Source organism: Sceloporus occidentalis, unplaced genomic scaffold (genome assembly GCF_023333645.1).
Source record: "Sceloporus occidentalis isolate IW3139 unplaced genomic scaffold, rSceOcc1.0.p SCAF_4, whole genome shotgun sequence".
Lineage (NCBI taxonomy): Eukaryota > Metazoa > Chordata > Lepidosauria > Squamata > Phrynosomatidae > Sceloporus > Sceloporus occidentalis.
In genome coordinates this window covers 103,009,872-103,024,826 of record NW_028316984.1, presented here as the reverse complement: position 1 = coordinate 103,024,826, position 14,955 = coordinate 103,009,872, and the positions used below count along the sequence as shown (strand labels likewise).

At 38.7% G+C, this 14,955-nt stretch overlaps 1 protein-coding gene across 5 annotated transcripts in view; it reads right to left on the bottom strand.

The window, feature by feature from the left end:
• Positions 1-348: 348 nt before the first annotated feature.
• Positions 349-14,955, bottom strand: part of TUB (TUB bipartite transcription factor) — a 209,044-nt gene continuing 194,437 nt past the window's right edge. For all 5 annotated transcript variants that reach the window (XM_089521111.1, XM_089521113.1, XM_089521114.1 and 2 more), the window contains 3 exons: positions 13,329-13,427; positions 12,178-12,349; positions 349-10,639 (listed from right to left, as the gene is read on the bottom strand). In XM_089521111.1, the coding sequence (XP_089377237.1) occupies positions 10,506-10,639; positions 12,178-12,349; positions 13,329-13,427 (405 nt within the window). In that variant the 3' untranslated portion in view covers positions 349-10,505. The remainder of the gene's footprint in view (positions 10,640-12,177; positions 12,350-13,328; positions 13,428-14,955) is intronic.

The window sequence follows — 14,955 nt, the reverse complement described above, 5'->3', positions numbered from 1 at the left end:
TGGACAATAATGAAAGTGAGCAATGCATTAAAATATGGACATGCTTTTACTAGCTTTTTTATGCACTAAAATCCTACTTTTCATTTATGCAGAGAAATTCAGTGCTTGGCAGCTGGGACTTACATTTAGGCAACCTGCTTGTGAGCAGCAACCATGGACAAATAAATGTGCCAACCAGTGAAAAAATAGCCTATACAGACAGAAAGTGATGAGACAAGACTGTTCCTGGTTGGAACTTACTTCAGACAGGAGGAGAAGGGCAAGGGCAAGATAATTGATGCAATCTATTACCATTTTAAAATATCTGTACATATCAAAAAACTAATCATTAAGTGAAAGGGCCTAGCGAAGTTTTAGCAACTATGAAAACATTCACACATGATTCTCCCCAGTTGCACTTCAGATGGTGCAGTTTTGCTTAAGCAACAGAGCTTAATTGAAAAAATAAAGCAGCTGCCTCCTTATTAATAAAATCAGAAATCAGTCCTTAGTGTAATAGGATTTAGAGTTGACTTGATATAGAAATGCATTTTAAAATAGGTGGATCTGGCTCTCAAAACATTTATATTTCATTTAATAGAAATCTAACATCACCTAAGAAGGTTGTACATATTGCATATTGTTGTACAGCCTCAAGGCTTGTTTTGAATACAAGCTCTCTGGAAGTTATTTTTGGGGAAATGCACTCTTGTGTAATATGGTACATTTTGTCCACAGTATATTGGCATGGAACAGCTTTTAAGGTTTGTTTTTCATCTGGCAGGATTTCTTTTTCTATTATACCTACGAAGTGCATAGCTAAAACATATGCACTTTGTACAGCTGTCATTTTATGGAAGTTTCAAATGTTACTTGGAAAAGGCATAGGATTTAAATTTCATGCCAAAAGCCTATGCTTTCAATGGGCAGGGAAACTACTTTTCCAAACCGTATATTTCTCAAAATATAAACAAACCTGATCTTAAATAATTCTTTCTTCTTTCAAGATCCTCTTTAGAGATTCGACAGCTGTGTAGGTTTGAAGAGAGTCAGTATTCAAAATTGGAGATAAGTGATTTGCTTCTTTGTTGATGTGCGTCCTCAACCCCATTCATGATCCCACTTTCAGTAAAAGCTAAATGACTATCAATAATGAAGTGTCTCATGAATAAGGCACATTAAGTCAATGGCCGAAGTATGTACAGTCGATCCTCAACTTTTGCGGGTTTATCTTTCATGGATATGATTATTTGTAAGTTTGCTATCAATAATTAAATGGGAACTTTTTTGGAGTTTTGCAACCTACTGTGGAAAATCACCAATGACATGCATAGACTAGAAAAAGTAAAGAAAACTAAAAGAAAGTTTAGGAAGTCATAAATGCATAAAATAACACAGAGTATCCCTGCTTACCCTTCCACCCCTGGAGCCTCACCCAGCTCTGGTCATCCGGCCGTGGCCACTTTCCTCCTGTCTTGTCATATACAAGATTACAAGGCGCAGCATGCCCCTCGACAGCAGGACAGAAGCAGTGCTTCGCTTAGGTTCCTTAGCCCATAGAGATGGAAATATCATTTTAGAGCCTCAGCATCACATCAGATGGCTGTGATAGCAACAAAAACAGCCAAAATGAACAATGACACTTCATTGCAGGCAATGTTTGCTACTGGTGACCAAGATTTCTTACAGAAAGCTTGACCATCATTACTGACTTCCTCACTGACTGACTATCAAGCAACCTGAATTCTCTGAAACATAATCTGAAAACTACAGTATACCTAGCTCCTCTTGCAGAAGAAAGGGGGCAGAAAAAGTTAATCTAGTTTAAGCCCTTTAAATAGATAAACTTTTTGTTTCTGGTACCTGTCTTTATTTTTAAGAAAAGTGTTAATGTAATCAGTGCTCTTATTTTGTGGATCAGTGAAATCCCAAATAAATGATTTACAACAAGAAAGACACAAATATAGGAGTGAAAGAGCTCATTCCAAACCATACTCTAGTCCAGGAGTAGCAAACCTATGGCACTCCAGACACCATAGGATGCCCATGTAAAGGGATCTTTGCTTCAAATATTACTACAGGTGCAGTCTTCCTTATCCAAAATGCTTGGAACCAGAAGTGTTTTGGATTTCAGAATACATACATAATGAGATAGCTTGAACACCATAGACACTTGTGCTAAGTACCACTTGGTGCCTTGTCTTTCGAGGCTGCTGAAATGAGCCATACCTTATTAATCTTAAGGGCAGTTCTGTACAAGAAAACCAAACTACACCAGCAATGCAATCCTATGAATACACTCCAGTTTTAATAAAATTGTGCTCAGTTGGGCTTGACCATGAGTATGCATTTTAAGGGTGACAGCTTCAAGATTTAAGTCAAAGAATATGCATGAAGTTCTAGGCTAAACTTCATTCATGCTAACTCTGGGAGAAATGCAAAAGGAATAAAAATAAATATAATTTCTGGAGTGTTTTATAAGCTGGCTTTCATTTATTTTTATTTATTTTTCATTTTCATTTTCATTCAGCACAAGTGACATGGCTATGCCCACACTAATCTTTTCCTTTCCTGACATTTACACAACAATTACCTTGATATTTCTGCTACTGGAGTAACACCACCACAGCAAAGAAAACTATGCAAAGATTTATTTATTTTTTAAAAGGGCACTGTCTAGAGAAAATACAGAAGCATTGGTAACAATTTTTCTGCTCTCTGGGTACACCTGTATACAGTTCATCTCTGTATAGTTTATCTATACAATATGGAAAGCATAGCTTTTAGTCCTTTGCAGGGTTTGCATGGAGGGGGTAAGCACTGTATGACTGCATCCACACTGCAGAAATGTTCTAGTTTGATGCCATTTTAACTGTCATGGCTCAATGCTATGGGATTCTTAGATTTGTAGTTTGTTGTGGCACCCAAGTTTTCTGACAGAAAACTAGTCTCATAAAAGTAGTTCTCAGAATTCCACAGCACAGAGCCATGACAGTTAAAGTGGTGTAAATGATTATTTTTGCAGTGCAATTGCAGCCTATTAGGAAGGGTATGGGGAGAGAAGGATACCTCCTTCACAGACACTACTTGTTACATCACTGCCTAACAATCTCCCATACAGGCATGGTCTTGATAGTCCTCAAGATAGCACCACCTTTATTTTTCATAGTTCTACACAGGCAATATTTGTCCATGGAAAGAGCCAATGGAATTGAGGTTGGGAAATCGTAATTGAAAATAATGTGGCATCTTCTTGAATCCCTGAAATTACTGCTCAGTAACCTCTGTCAGGAATGCCAATGAGACCTCAAACAACAGATGTCCTTACTTACTTATGCGCATTCACACATATTGTCTGGCACATGCAGCAAAAGGAAACTATACTGTTATATGCTTTATTTTCCAAGCTCCTCTTGCTAGAGACATTTAAAACTTTGAAAATACTATCTGTGCAGTGACACCATTATACATTTTTCAACATTAAATTATCCCCAATTTTAGAAACATAACTTCCATTTTCTAGTGCACAGGAAGCCAACACCATGGGGAGAAAAATACAATTCCACTGAAGTAAAAATGAGAACTGGACAAGTGCATAGTGCCTACTTCAGTATTCTGGAATTCAAAAAATCTTTGTCAGATCATTTGAATGCATGTTTCCATTTCATATGGAATTACAGATGAGAGATTTTGTACCACCAGGGTTTAATTGGTGACTTCTGTATGCATGGTGCCTGTTCTTGGAAAGGTGGTTGGATATTCTGTGTTCTTTTTCACACACTCAATTTGCTGTGCAAGTAATGCACACCTGTTTCTGGTTTGTGGCATATAGTTCTCACATTTTTCAAGAGGGTGCACTTATGACCAATAGGATGCATACATGGCATTTTTTTCAATGTTCACATACAACTGTTAAAAAAAAACTGGGAAGACGCTATGCTTCCATTAGATAGCACATTCATGCTGATGTGATTGCTGAGTTTTATTATGGCACTGCCTTAGGGGCTTTTATTAGACAAGCAATTAGTAAATATTAAAAATAAGTAGTGTGTGTGTGTGTGTGTGTGTGTGTGTGTCTTTACAAAATCCTACTCTTCTGCACAAACATGATGACATTTAAGTATGCTATGGCAGATGGAATGGAGTTAGTGGCTTATTTTAAACTAGGTTTCAGTCTCACCACCTGATTCAAATGCCAATGGGCTTAAAGCCCACTATGTGAAATAATATGAGTTCCCTTGAGCACATGCAGAGTGTTTTTCCTCATCTAGTGAAGAACTAGAACCAGATACTATAGACCTAGGGTCAAAGTAAGCCTTCCTGGAAAGCTTGAGTTCCTCTCCTTGAGAACATAAGTATCCAACAGTAAGTATCCAATAGGTAGGATTGGACGTGGAGAAGCTTGCTTTTCTTTAATTTATTTCCACTTAGAAAATGCCATCATGTATATGCCTGATAACACAGGAAACCCTGCTGACTCAGACTAAAGATCCATCTAACAACATGTCCTTTCTCTTTGTACCAACCAGATTCCACAAGCCTGGCATGGAGGCAAAAGCCCTTTCCCACAGCTATGCCACTTTACCAAGCAGGTAGCATATTCAGTGATATACTGCATCTGCACGGGTAACCACTATTAAACATGCACTAATATTTGCTGATAGGTATACCTTCCACAACAGTAGAATATGAAAAGGTATTTATTTATTTTTTGGACTACAAACTCTCAGAACCCCTTAGTCAGCATGGGGGAAGTTGTACTCCAGAAAAGTAACTTTTCCAATCTCTGAAAATGTTTGGTCATTTTTTTTTCATTTTTAAATGATATATCATTGCTCCATCCTGTGATAATGATTTCCATATATTAGCTCCACACCATGTGAAGAAATGTTTGGTTGTTTTCTTTGTCTATCTTGAATTTACTTTTAATCTGTTGGCTGATGTCATGTACTATAATCTGATCTAAGGGGGGGAAATCATCATTACAATTTCCTTCATACTTTGCATACTTTTACAATCTTCTATTACATTCCCTTTTCATTCCCTTTCTATTCTCCTGCACATTTGCCTTTTTCAAGGCTTGCTCAAGGCCAGGTGTGACTTAACACAGAGATTAGTTTTTTGTGGGTTTTTCAGGCTATGTGGCCATATTCTAGAAGATTTTCTTCCTGACGTTTCACCAGCATCTGGGCTGGCATGTTCAGGGAATGCTGGAGAAATGTCAGGAAGAAAATCTTCTAGAACATGGCCACATAGCCCAAAAATCCCACAAAAAACCATGGATGACAGCCATGAAAGCCTTCGATTTCACATGACACAGAGGTTCTTACAAAGATGAAAAACAGTTCCTTCTTCAAAGTACTGTCATGTTATTATTTGAAACAACACACCTCTTTAGGACACCCAGCTACTAGGCTTGAGGCTGAGATTCAGTTTAAATTATTTCAAGGACCAAAGTAACAAGTGGGGATGTAGGAGAGCCACCTAAATTAGCATTTGGAAATTATTTTCGTTTTCAGTCAGGGTAGTGACAGAGATCAATGATATGCCTTCTCTTCACCCCAAACAGTATCATGGTCCTGAAATTCACCCTTAAGTTAAAATCTGGAGCTGTTTGGTGCTAAAATATATTTTCTTGCCAGATGTCCTGCAGCCTCAGGCAGAAAGATCCAGGACACCTACTTCTCCCCTCAGCCATCTCCCTCTGCTTAGTCCTTCCTTACAGTGAGGCACCATTGTCCGGGTGGCAACGGAAACTGGCTGTGCTGCCAAAGAACCCCTTGGCAAGGCACAGAGGCACCTGGGGGACTCTGAACAGCTATGACCCATCAGTTTCTCTTCTGCAAGCCATGCTGAAGCTGGGAAATAGCACTGTCCTTCACACTACCCTGCTTTGGAAAGCAGCCAAGGGAGGCCTCCAGAATGGCAGGAGAGGTAGGCTTCAAATATACTCCACCTGGCTTTGGCTGCAGCCAGACAGTGACCATCAAGGCTGGAGAGTGGCCAGAGGAGAAGGGGCCTCCTCTTGGTCGGGTGGGGTGGGGTGACCTGCCGTCATTCACACTCCATTCCCTCAACCCACTTCACTAGAAAGCCAAATCTGCTTCTGCCTGTAGTGAAGAACAGGAACATGGTGTAATGGTAATCTTTCCAAAAAGGGGGTTTCCCCTCCTCTTCTTTTTCACTATAACAGAAGATCTGAATACAGAGAACCTTGTGTATATAGAATGCATATATAGAATTACTGGCATTATTTGGAACATTTTGCGTGGCATGGCTGACGGAATGAACAACTCCCACCGAAATCTAGATGGTTTCTATTCCTCACATCAAAAAGTCTCGCTCTTTTTTAGGGGGGGGGGGTTCCACTGAGAGTGCTCATAATTCTTCTATGAAGGAAGGACATTTTTAAAAGCTACAATCCAAACACAGACTTGTCCACCGAAATTTCCCAACATTTGTAGAACACCCAGAGGGCAAATGCACATAACTGATCTATCTGATTCCATGAAATTACACAGTCCAGAGGAGCATTAACTGTCCTGTCATCATAAGCCAGCCCTTTCTGACTACAGGGAAAATTGTAAGCTAGGAAGATTGGATCTCATTATTTTACTGTATAACAGCACAGACAACTATGTAGCCATAACATAGAATAGATTTCACTGAAATCAATGGAACTTTAATTAGTCCCTACTAAATTAGGTCTCATTGATTCCAACGGGAGTATTCTAAGTATCACTAAATCTGAATCCAACCAGATACATTTCTATCTGGTAATAGAAATGTATTGTTAAAAGTAAGCTACAGATTCCTATCATGATGAGTACTCTTTTCAACTAATGATAGTGTTCTGAAGTTGCATTCCCATGTACCCTTATTAGGAAGTACTTTTGCTAAAATGAGTCTAAATAAAAGTGCAGTTCCTATATATGCCTTTCAAAAGTAAGCACCAGTGACACCTATATGGCTTACTTTCAAATATGCATGCACAGCACTGCAGTCTAATTCTACATGTAAGTCTAATGCTCAATAAGCCTCTTAAGAATTGTGCTAATTTCATCCCATGTTATGCACTGTTAAGAAAGGGACGACCTGCAACTTTCTGGCACTGGCCCTCACTAATCCATAATGTGGAGTCCCATAGGTCTCTGACTTATTGCATCTTTCTTCTCCTAACCTTCCAAAATGCAGCAGCCACTTTCTTGCACTTTATCTTCTGCCCTCGTATCAATATCAGAAGTTTGCTGGGTGAGGTGTACTTATTTAGATCTTTCCACAGATAGTGATACGGTCACTGCTTCTTTGTCATGTGTTTCAACTTAGCTGACAGTAAAAAGTTGAAAGTTCAGAATTTTTGTTTTAAAAAAAGAAATAATAAATTATCTACTTAGTGCTGATCTGACTGCACAACAGGAATGCCAGTTTGAGTATATTAAACGGCAGATTCAAAGATCCACCATCAGCATTCCTACATTGGCATAAATTGATTCAGATGCATAGAACTGATTGTGTATCTGCAGAACTGGATGCATGTCTACATTTACTCATGCACAAAAGCCACTCAAAGCAATATTGATAGCCTTCTTAAAGCTTGGACAGAGGTATTCACATTCAATCTGATGTGGCTAGGAAAGTACATCCTCATACAACATCAAGACCTCTGCCCCATTGTCTTTTTCGTACAGTGTATTTCCTATAATACCTTATTGTGTGCAACTAACCTACAATCAGAGCTAAAGTAGTCATTCTTCTTTAAGAACAGAATTATGAATCAATTGCTAGTATTTTGAGCTGTAAAAATATCCAAGAGAATGGTATATGCTGTATCCTGAAATATTTTGATCCATAAACAAAAAGGGTAATATTATAGATATTAATAGAAAACAATTTTCAAATTAGTCTGGATGTTTTCACATGCTCCCTCTAAGGCCCTTATCACACGTGAGACTGGAACACCAATCCAGAGCCAATCCAAAGTGAAGGGAAAGCAGAGTCAATTAGAATCCAAGGCAATTAATATGATGAATTATCACACGCGAAGAACGAAATTATGGTGATTCATGAGTCAAAGCGGAACGAATGCACATTAAATTATCACACCGGTACATTATTATTATTATTATTATTATTATTATTAAACTTTATTTCTAGAGTGCTGTAATTATACACAGCACTGTACATACCACGCGGAATCAACGATTTGAATTGGGACCCTTGCACATGCTCAGTGGGGCTCTGAACGCATCGTGAACCTTTGCACTTCCGGGGTGAAGAAGGGGGCCACTTCCTGGTTCCAGTTTCAGGTGAATGCTAGCCTAACATGAATGACAGGGAATGTCACCTATCTCTAAATGTCCTCTGCTTCATCCAAATGTATCACTGGCAAAATTATTATTATTATTATTATTATTATTATTATTATTATTATGCAGTGAAAGACATTTTATTAATGATGATATTTCCATAATAATAATAATAATAATAATAATAATAATAATAATTCTTTCACTGCAAAATAGTCAGTGTAGAAGCTGCAGGTTTACTTGGAAGTAAATCCTTTGGATGTGAGGGAGACCCATTTTGGAGGATTGCAGAAATGATCCGTTTTCCCTTATTCTCCATGCTCCCTAAAGTACCACCTCCCTGAATCCAATCCACTCTCCTTCCCTTTGTAACAGTTGCCTTTTCTTAGGTTGCATCCGCACTGGGGAAATAATTCGGTTTGACTCCACTTTAACTGTCCTGGCTCAGAGCTATGGAATTCTGGTAGTTTGTTGCTTCCCCCAGCCTCCAATGGCCCCCTCCATTGTTCCCATCTCTCCCCCCAGCCTCCTGTTTCATTCCCTTCATCCCTGTCAGCTACACCCAAATGTGCCCTCCATTCTTGAAGGAGCACTGGAAGCAAAATTGCAGCACAGCATCATGGGAAATATAGGACCTTGGAGGTTTGGAGGGGTGTACTAGGACGGAAGCAAAGTTGCATTCCACACCAGACCAATTCATTTTGAAATCGAAGTGAGCTTGGAAACAATTTTTGTGAATTCACTTGTTACTGAATTCACAAAAATCAGGAGTCATTTGGGATTGACTGTGGATCCGCCTCGGAACAATCCCCCATAGAAAGCAATCACGTGAGATAATACATCATGTTTTAACATGAATTCGCAAGGTTGGACCCGCAGTGGCTCTGGATCAGAGCTACAAAACCCTCCGTGTGATAAGGGCCTAACATATCTAGGTGGAAAAAACAGGCTGCAGCCCAGTTTCTGAGCTCAGAAAAGTAACTTTTCCAAGCTCTGCTCAGTCACTGGCACTTTCATACTCACATCAATATGCATCCAATAGATCTTTCTATGGAAAATAACAAAAAATCATATTGTATATGGAAAGGAACAAGTCAAAATGGTAAGGACATTTTATAATAGTTCCAGAATCTTCTACATGACTGCCTTAAAGAGGCAGGTGTATGAAGAAGTCTTCATCTGAATAGTGAAACTCCAATTACTTAAAATCATTACAGCCTATGAAGCTGCCTTATATCAAGTCAGACCTCAACCCTCTGGTCTGTCTTGAGGGACAGGAGTTCTCCAGGGTCATAGGCAGAAGTCTTTCCCAACTGTGATGCTCCAGAGTCTTACCAGAACATGTCATAGATGGAGCATGAGACATCAGGTAAAGCACATGCACTCTTTCTGACAAAAAGAATTATCCTAGTTTTGAATTACTATTGTAGTGCAACATATATTACTAGCATTCATATGGCAATGTTGAGGTATTCACCACCACCCTTTATAAAATATCAGTGAATTTGCTTTTATAAGTGAGACTGAAATGAAAATGCATTTTATGACACCTTGGAATACAAGTGACTTGTGCAATATTTAATTTGTGCTTCCCACTTCTCCCCCCTCCATCCTCAGCCAGAATAAAAGATCCACCAGGTCCTGCCCACATAAATAATATCCCAAATGAAGTGCAGTCTTAAATGCTACTTTTATCTGTTTTTCTTTTTGTTTTTAAAAAGTGCAGCTTTCTTGTGGTCTTGTTTCTAAGGTGGATGATGTGCAGTTCTCATGGTATTTAATGCCATTTTGAGATACCCTTACTGCCTCTGAATACTTCTTAAATCCAAAACCAGATTTGCGTTGTAGTAGCTTTCATGGATTTAGGGAGAAAAAGACACACCACTCTCAGTGGTGATTTTACTTCAGCCATGATATAGTACATCATGACACATCTTCATAAAATAACTGAGAACAATAGATAGGACTTCTGTTTACACATTTCTGCTGCCACTTCCAGAAAAATAGAGAATGGGTGTGTGTAGGGAGGGAGATATTTCTTGAAAGTCCTGAATTTTAAAATATTTTCTCTCCAGCGAAAGGGTTGGTCCTTTACAAAAGAAAATTTACCTGCCCCATGACAGTATGAAACCAATAACACCAGAGAAAAATGTGGAATGTTTGTTTTCTTCTTCCGGTGGCACATGGTTTTGGCTGTAGAGAGGCCTAGATGTAGCTTATTCATTCACAAGCCAGCTTGCTGTCAAAACTGGACAGGGCAATAGCAAAAGCTTGAAGTGCACACATTGGATAGTTGTAGTCCATGGTGAAAATATCCTCAGCCACACGGCCAAACTGCATCACTATATAGTCAGCTGAAAGAAACCAAAGACATGTAGAAAATATGTCAAAAGAACTTGACATACATGAGTTCTGTGTGTATGGCACTAACAAAATCATGTTGTTGTTTTTTAACAGGATCATTATTTTTAAAAGAGGATGTGGGAAAGCCTTTCTCCTTCCCTCAATTAGCTGAAATTTAAGCCAGGATTTTTTTTTCTCAGTGCTGAAAAGGATCTAATTGAGCTAATGCCCAGCTGTGAATTATCTGGCACCTCTGGGCACAGCACAGATGTCCTCATAAAGGGCAGAGACAGGATACAGAAAGAGCAAAAGGATACATAGATACAGAAAGGAAGAAAAGAGCAGCGGAAGACAGCTGCAGGAATCAGGAAGAGGCTAGGCAAATCACCCTTTTAACCCTGCCTCATCTTCCCAACATGCTGCCTGCTGGAATCCCCGCCAGCACACTTTACTGAGACATTATTCATCTTCATTCTAAATAAACATCTGTAAGTTAAACCTTACAGCAAAGAGAGATTACAGTGGCAACATTACTGGGGAGGCGAATATTTCTCTAGCTCTTCCCTAGTGAATATTCTGATATCCTGTGAGACACATTAAGGGGTGCATATTCTGTCCATGTCCTGAATTCGGGAAAGGCTTCACAGGATGACTTGTCCACTATTCCTGTTCCAGCCTGCAGAATTTGTTTGGCTAGACAAATCAACAACTGAAGAAAAGAAACGAGTGTGTATCCTACCAGAAATGATGTACTTCTCAGTAAATTTCTGGCAGTCTCAGATACCATTGGGTGATAGCGTCATTATTAAATCACAATACTCGCTGTTTGTAAGAACCAGTTATTAATGTCTTACCTTATCAACTTCTACTTTATGTCTATCTTGACTCTTTGCACCTTACCAACTGGAGGTCCTCAGGTGTGGCTGTACTTCAACCCCCAGCATCCCCAGTTAGGTCAAGTGACTGGGATGATAGTAGATGTAATGCAGCCTCTAGAAACTCAAAGTTGGGAAAGGCTTCCATAGCCTAAGTCTTTGCCAAAGATTCTACAAATGCATCAAAATACAGTGGGCCCTTGGTGTCCTGGGATTTGGTTCTAGGACCCCCTATGGATATCAAAATCCATGGATGCTCAAAACGTATTAAATACAATGGTGTAGTAAAATGGTGTCCCTTATATAAAATGGCAAAATCAAAGTTTTCTTTTTGGAATTTATATATTTTTTAATATTTTCAATCTGTGGATGGTTGAATCTGTGGATTAAGAATCTGTGGACAGGAGAGCCAATTGTACAAGGAAAGTATGTGGCAGAGAGAGGGGCAAAGGCCAGTCTCCAAGAAGTGTTGACATTCATTTTTCCTCCATATGTTAACAGCATGTGGTAATTTGACAAGAGGACTTGGGGACTTACTTATTATGTCCACTTAACATTGGTACATATGTTTGTACTAAATGTGAATTGTTTTTCTACATGTTGCTTTTCGGCAGCTTTTTTGTAGTCTAATGAGCAATATTTTCTCCCAATTTAGATAGAGAAGTCATACTTACGATCATTATCATGAATGATCTGGAAGTTTTTCACTGAGGCTTGTGTGACACGACCATGAAAATTTAAAACATAAGACTGAGTGTCATCATTCCAGACAGGTGTTTTGTTGTGCAGCTCAATGACACTCTCAGTGTTTTTATTCTGCCACCTTGAGAGAAGTGTTTCATGTTCCTGTACAACACAAAAAGACAACAGCATAAGGCTATTTTCTACACATTGTTTATTTAACATGAGAATTTTCCCCACCTCATGCCTTTAGGATATAAAAAGCCCTCTTAAAATGCAATATCTCAAATTCACCATTATCAACTAAAGCTTTTAATAAACATCTCTGTTTTTGCCTAGAAGGGACTGGCACCAACCCTATTATCTTTTGGGCAAAGAATTAACACTTGAAAATGTATCTAGGCATTTCAAATACAATTGTTGTTTTGTACCTTCAAGTTGTTTCCAGTTTATGGCAACACTAATGTTAAACTATCTTGGGTTTTTCTTGTCAAGAAATTTGTTCAGAGGGGATTGCCTTTGCTTTCGTCTGTGGCTAAGAGAATGTGACTTGCCCAAGGGGGATTTCATGACTGAGCGGGGGTTCAAACCCTGGTCTTCGGAGACCTAGTCCAATGCTCAAACCACTATACCAGGCTGGCTCTCTAATACTATTGCTGGCTGTTTTCTCTGCTATATGATGGTGGGGTGTTTTTTTTTAGCAAACTGTATTTTGGGGTGGATGGGTTTGCATGGTGTAATAGTATGTTGGACTAGGACTTCAGGAGGCCAGCATCTGAATCTCTGCTCAGCCATGAAAATTCAGTGCATGGCCTTGGGCAACTCATAGACTCTCAGCCTCAGAAGAAGGCAATGGCAAACCTCTGAGTAAATCTTGTCTTAGGGTTGCCATAAGTCAGAAATGACTTGAAGGCACACAACAAAAAGAAAGGTCATGCCAAGTTCAATATCCAATACAAAGTTTTGCAAACTGGCCATTGTGAGGAAATGATTTGAAATATCCAAATGTTTGTCACATTCACTTTGCTTGAATTTACATTAATTTCCAAGTTAATCCTTGGATCACCAAAATTCCCCTTAAACATCTGTTGTTATCACTGGAGTAGACTTGGTTTGTTGACTTTAAGTGAAGAGAATGCCTTACATTGCGTGGTCTGATGGAAACTCTCTCATGGTCCATATTCATGCCTGGAATGATGACGCTCATTTTGCGAGGACCTTTGAAGCCCAAAACATTTGTCTCCTGTTTATAAACAAATAAGAGAGGCTATTTGAGTACCACACATTTTTCCCTTTGGGTGGCAATCTTTCCAAACAAATGTTCTCTGGTTATACAACAGAAATTAACTAAAAGGTTCTTAGGCACATAAATGCCTGCCATGCTGTAGCCCAGCTTGTTAATTACAAAATGAGCTCCCTAGCACAGTTTTATCTAAACTAAATTACATGGAAATGGTCAAAAGAATGACACAAGATGGTTTCTCCTCCTAGCAGCTAGCAGACTAACATGCTGGAATCTCTCTTCTTCACTTGCAGTTCTGACTGTGACCATTAGGTGAAGCTGAAGATGTATTAAATTGCTCAGCACCATTCCTATGGGACAGCAAACTGTAAGGAACCCAAACATGCTCTTAATTAAGTAATCAGTCTCTGAAAATACCATGAGAGTGTAAACATAGGATTTTATAAATATGTTCTAAATCTAGTTTTTAATCCCAATCAGAGAATACCCACTAAATCAATGGGAACTTGGTGGGTTAAGATTTGTGTAAGTCCCTTTGATTTAATAGGTCTTACTCTAATTGAGACTTACAACCAGATTTAGGCTTATGCATGCTAGGTAAATTTTTAGGGAGCTGATACTGTCTGCAAAATTGCCAGCATATACATTTTCTGACAAAAACGTTTTATTAGAGGAAATCATGTGGCCTTCCAGCCTTTCTTACAAGATAGCAACTGGTTCCTGAATTTTGCTGCAAAGGACCAACTGCGAAAAAATATTTTCCACACTTATACCCTCTATAAGGATATTTGCAAAAGCCCACCCTTTAAATACTGAACTGTAAAATGTGGTGTTTTTTTAAGAAAAAAACTTTAAAAGCAAATATTTTCTGAAATAAATCATGTTTTTTTTTAAAAAAACAACACATTTTTTTAAAAAAATAGTCTCACTGGCTTGCATGTCTTGAGGGGAAGGAAATACAGGTTGAATCTCTCTTACCTAAAATGCTTTGGACCAGGACTGTCTCGGATTTTGGATTTTTCCCCCGGATTTTGCAATATTTGCATACACATAATGAGATATCTTAGAGATGGCACCAAGCCTAAACTTGTAATTCATTTATGTTTTGTATATACCTTATACGCATAGCCTGATAGTAATTTTATGCAGAATATTTCTAATAATTTTGTGCATGAAGCAAAGTTTGTGGACACTGAATAATCAGAAAGCAAAGATGTCACTGTCTCAGCCATCCATGTGGATAATTTCGAATTTTGGAAATTTTCAAATTTTGGAATTCTGGGCAAAGGAGATTCGACCACTATTTGAATCCATCAAGGAAAGAAACCTTTGTGGGTTTTCTTTCATGGTTTTCTTTCACTTTCTGCTACTGATCTGGAGACAGTCATTATAGGATCCTTGTACAAAGGAAGACTTAGCAGAAAGAAAAGTGTCTTTGATCATGTGTGGAGTAAACTTCTTTGCACTGCTGAAGAGCTTTGGCCGGGTCCTATATGTCTTGGATTAAGGGTAATAGTTTCCAAAATAG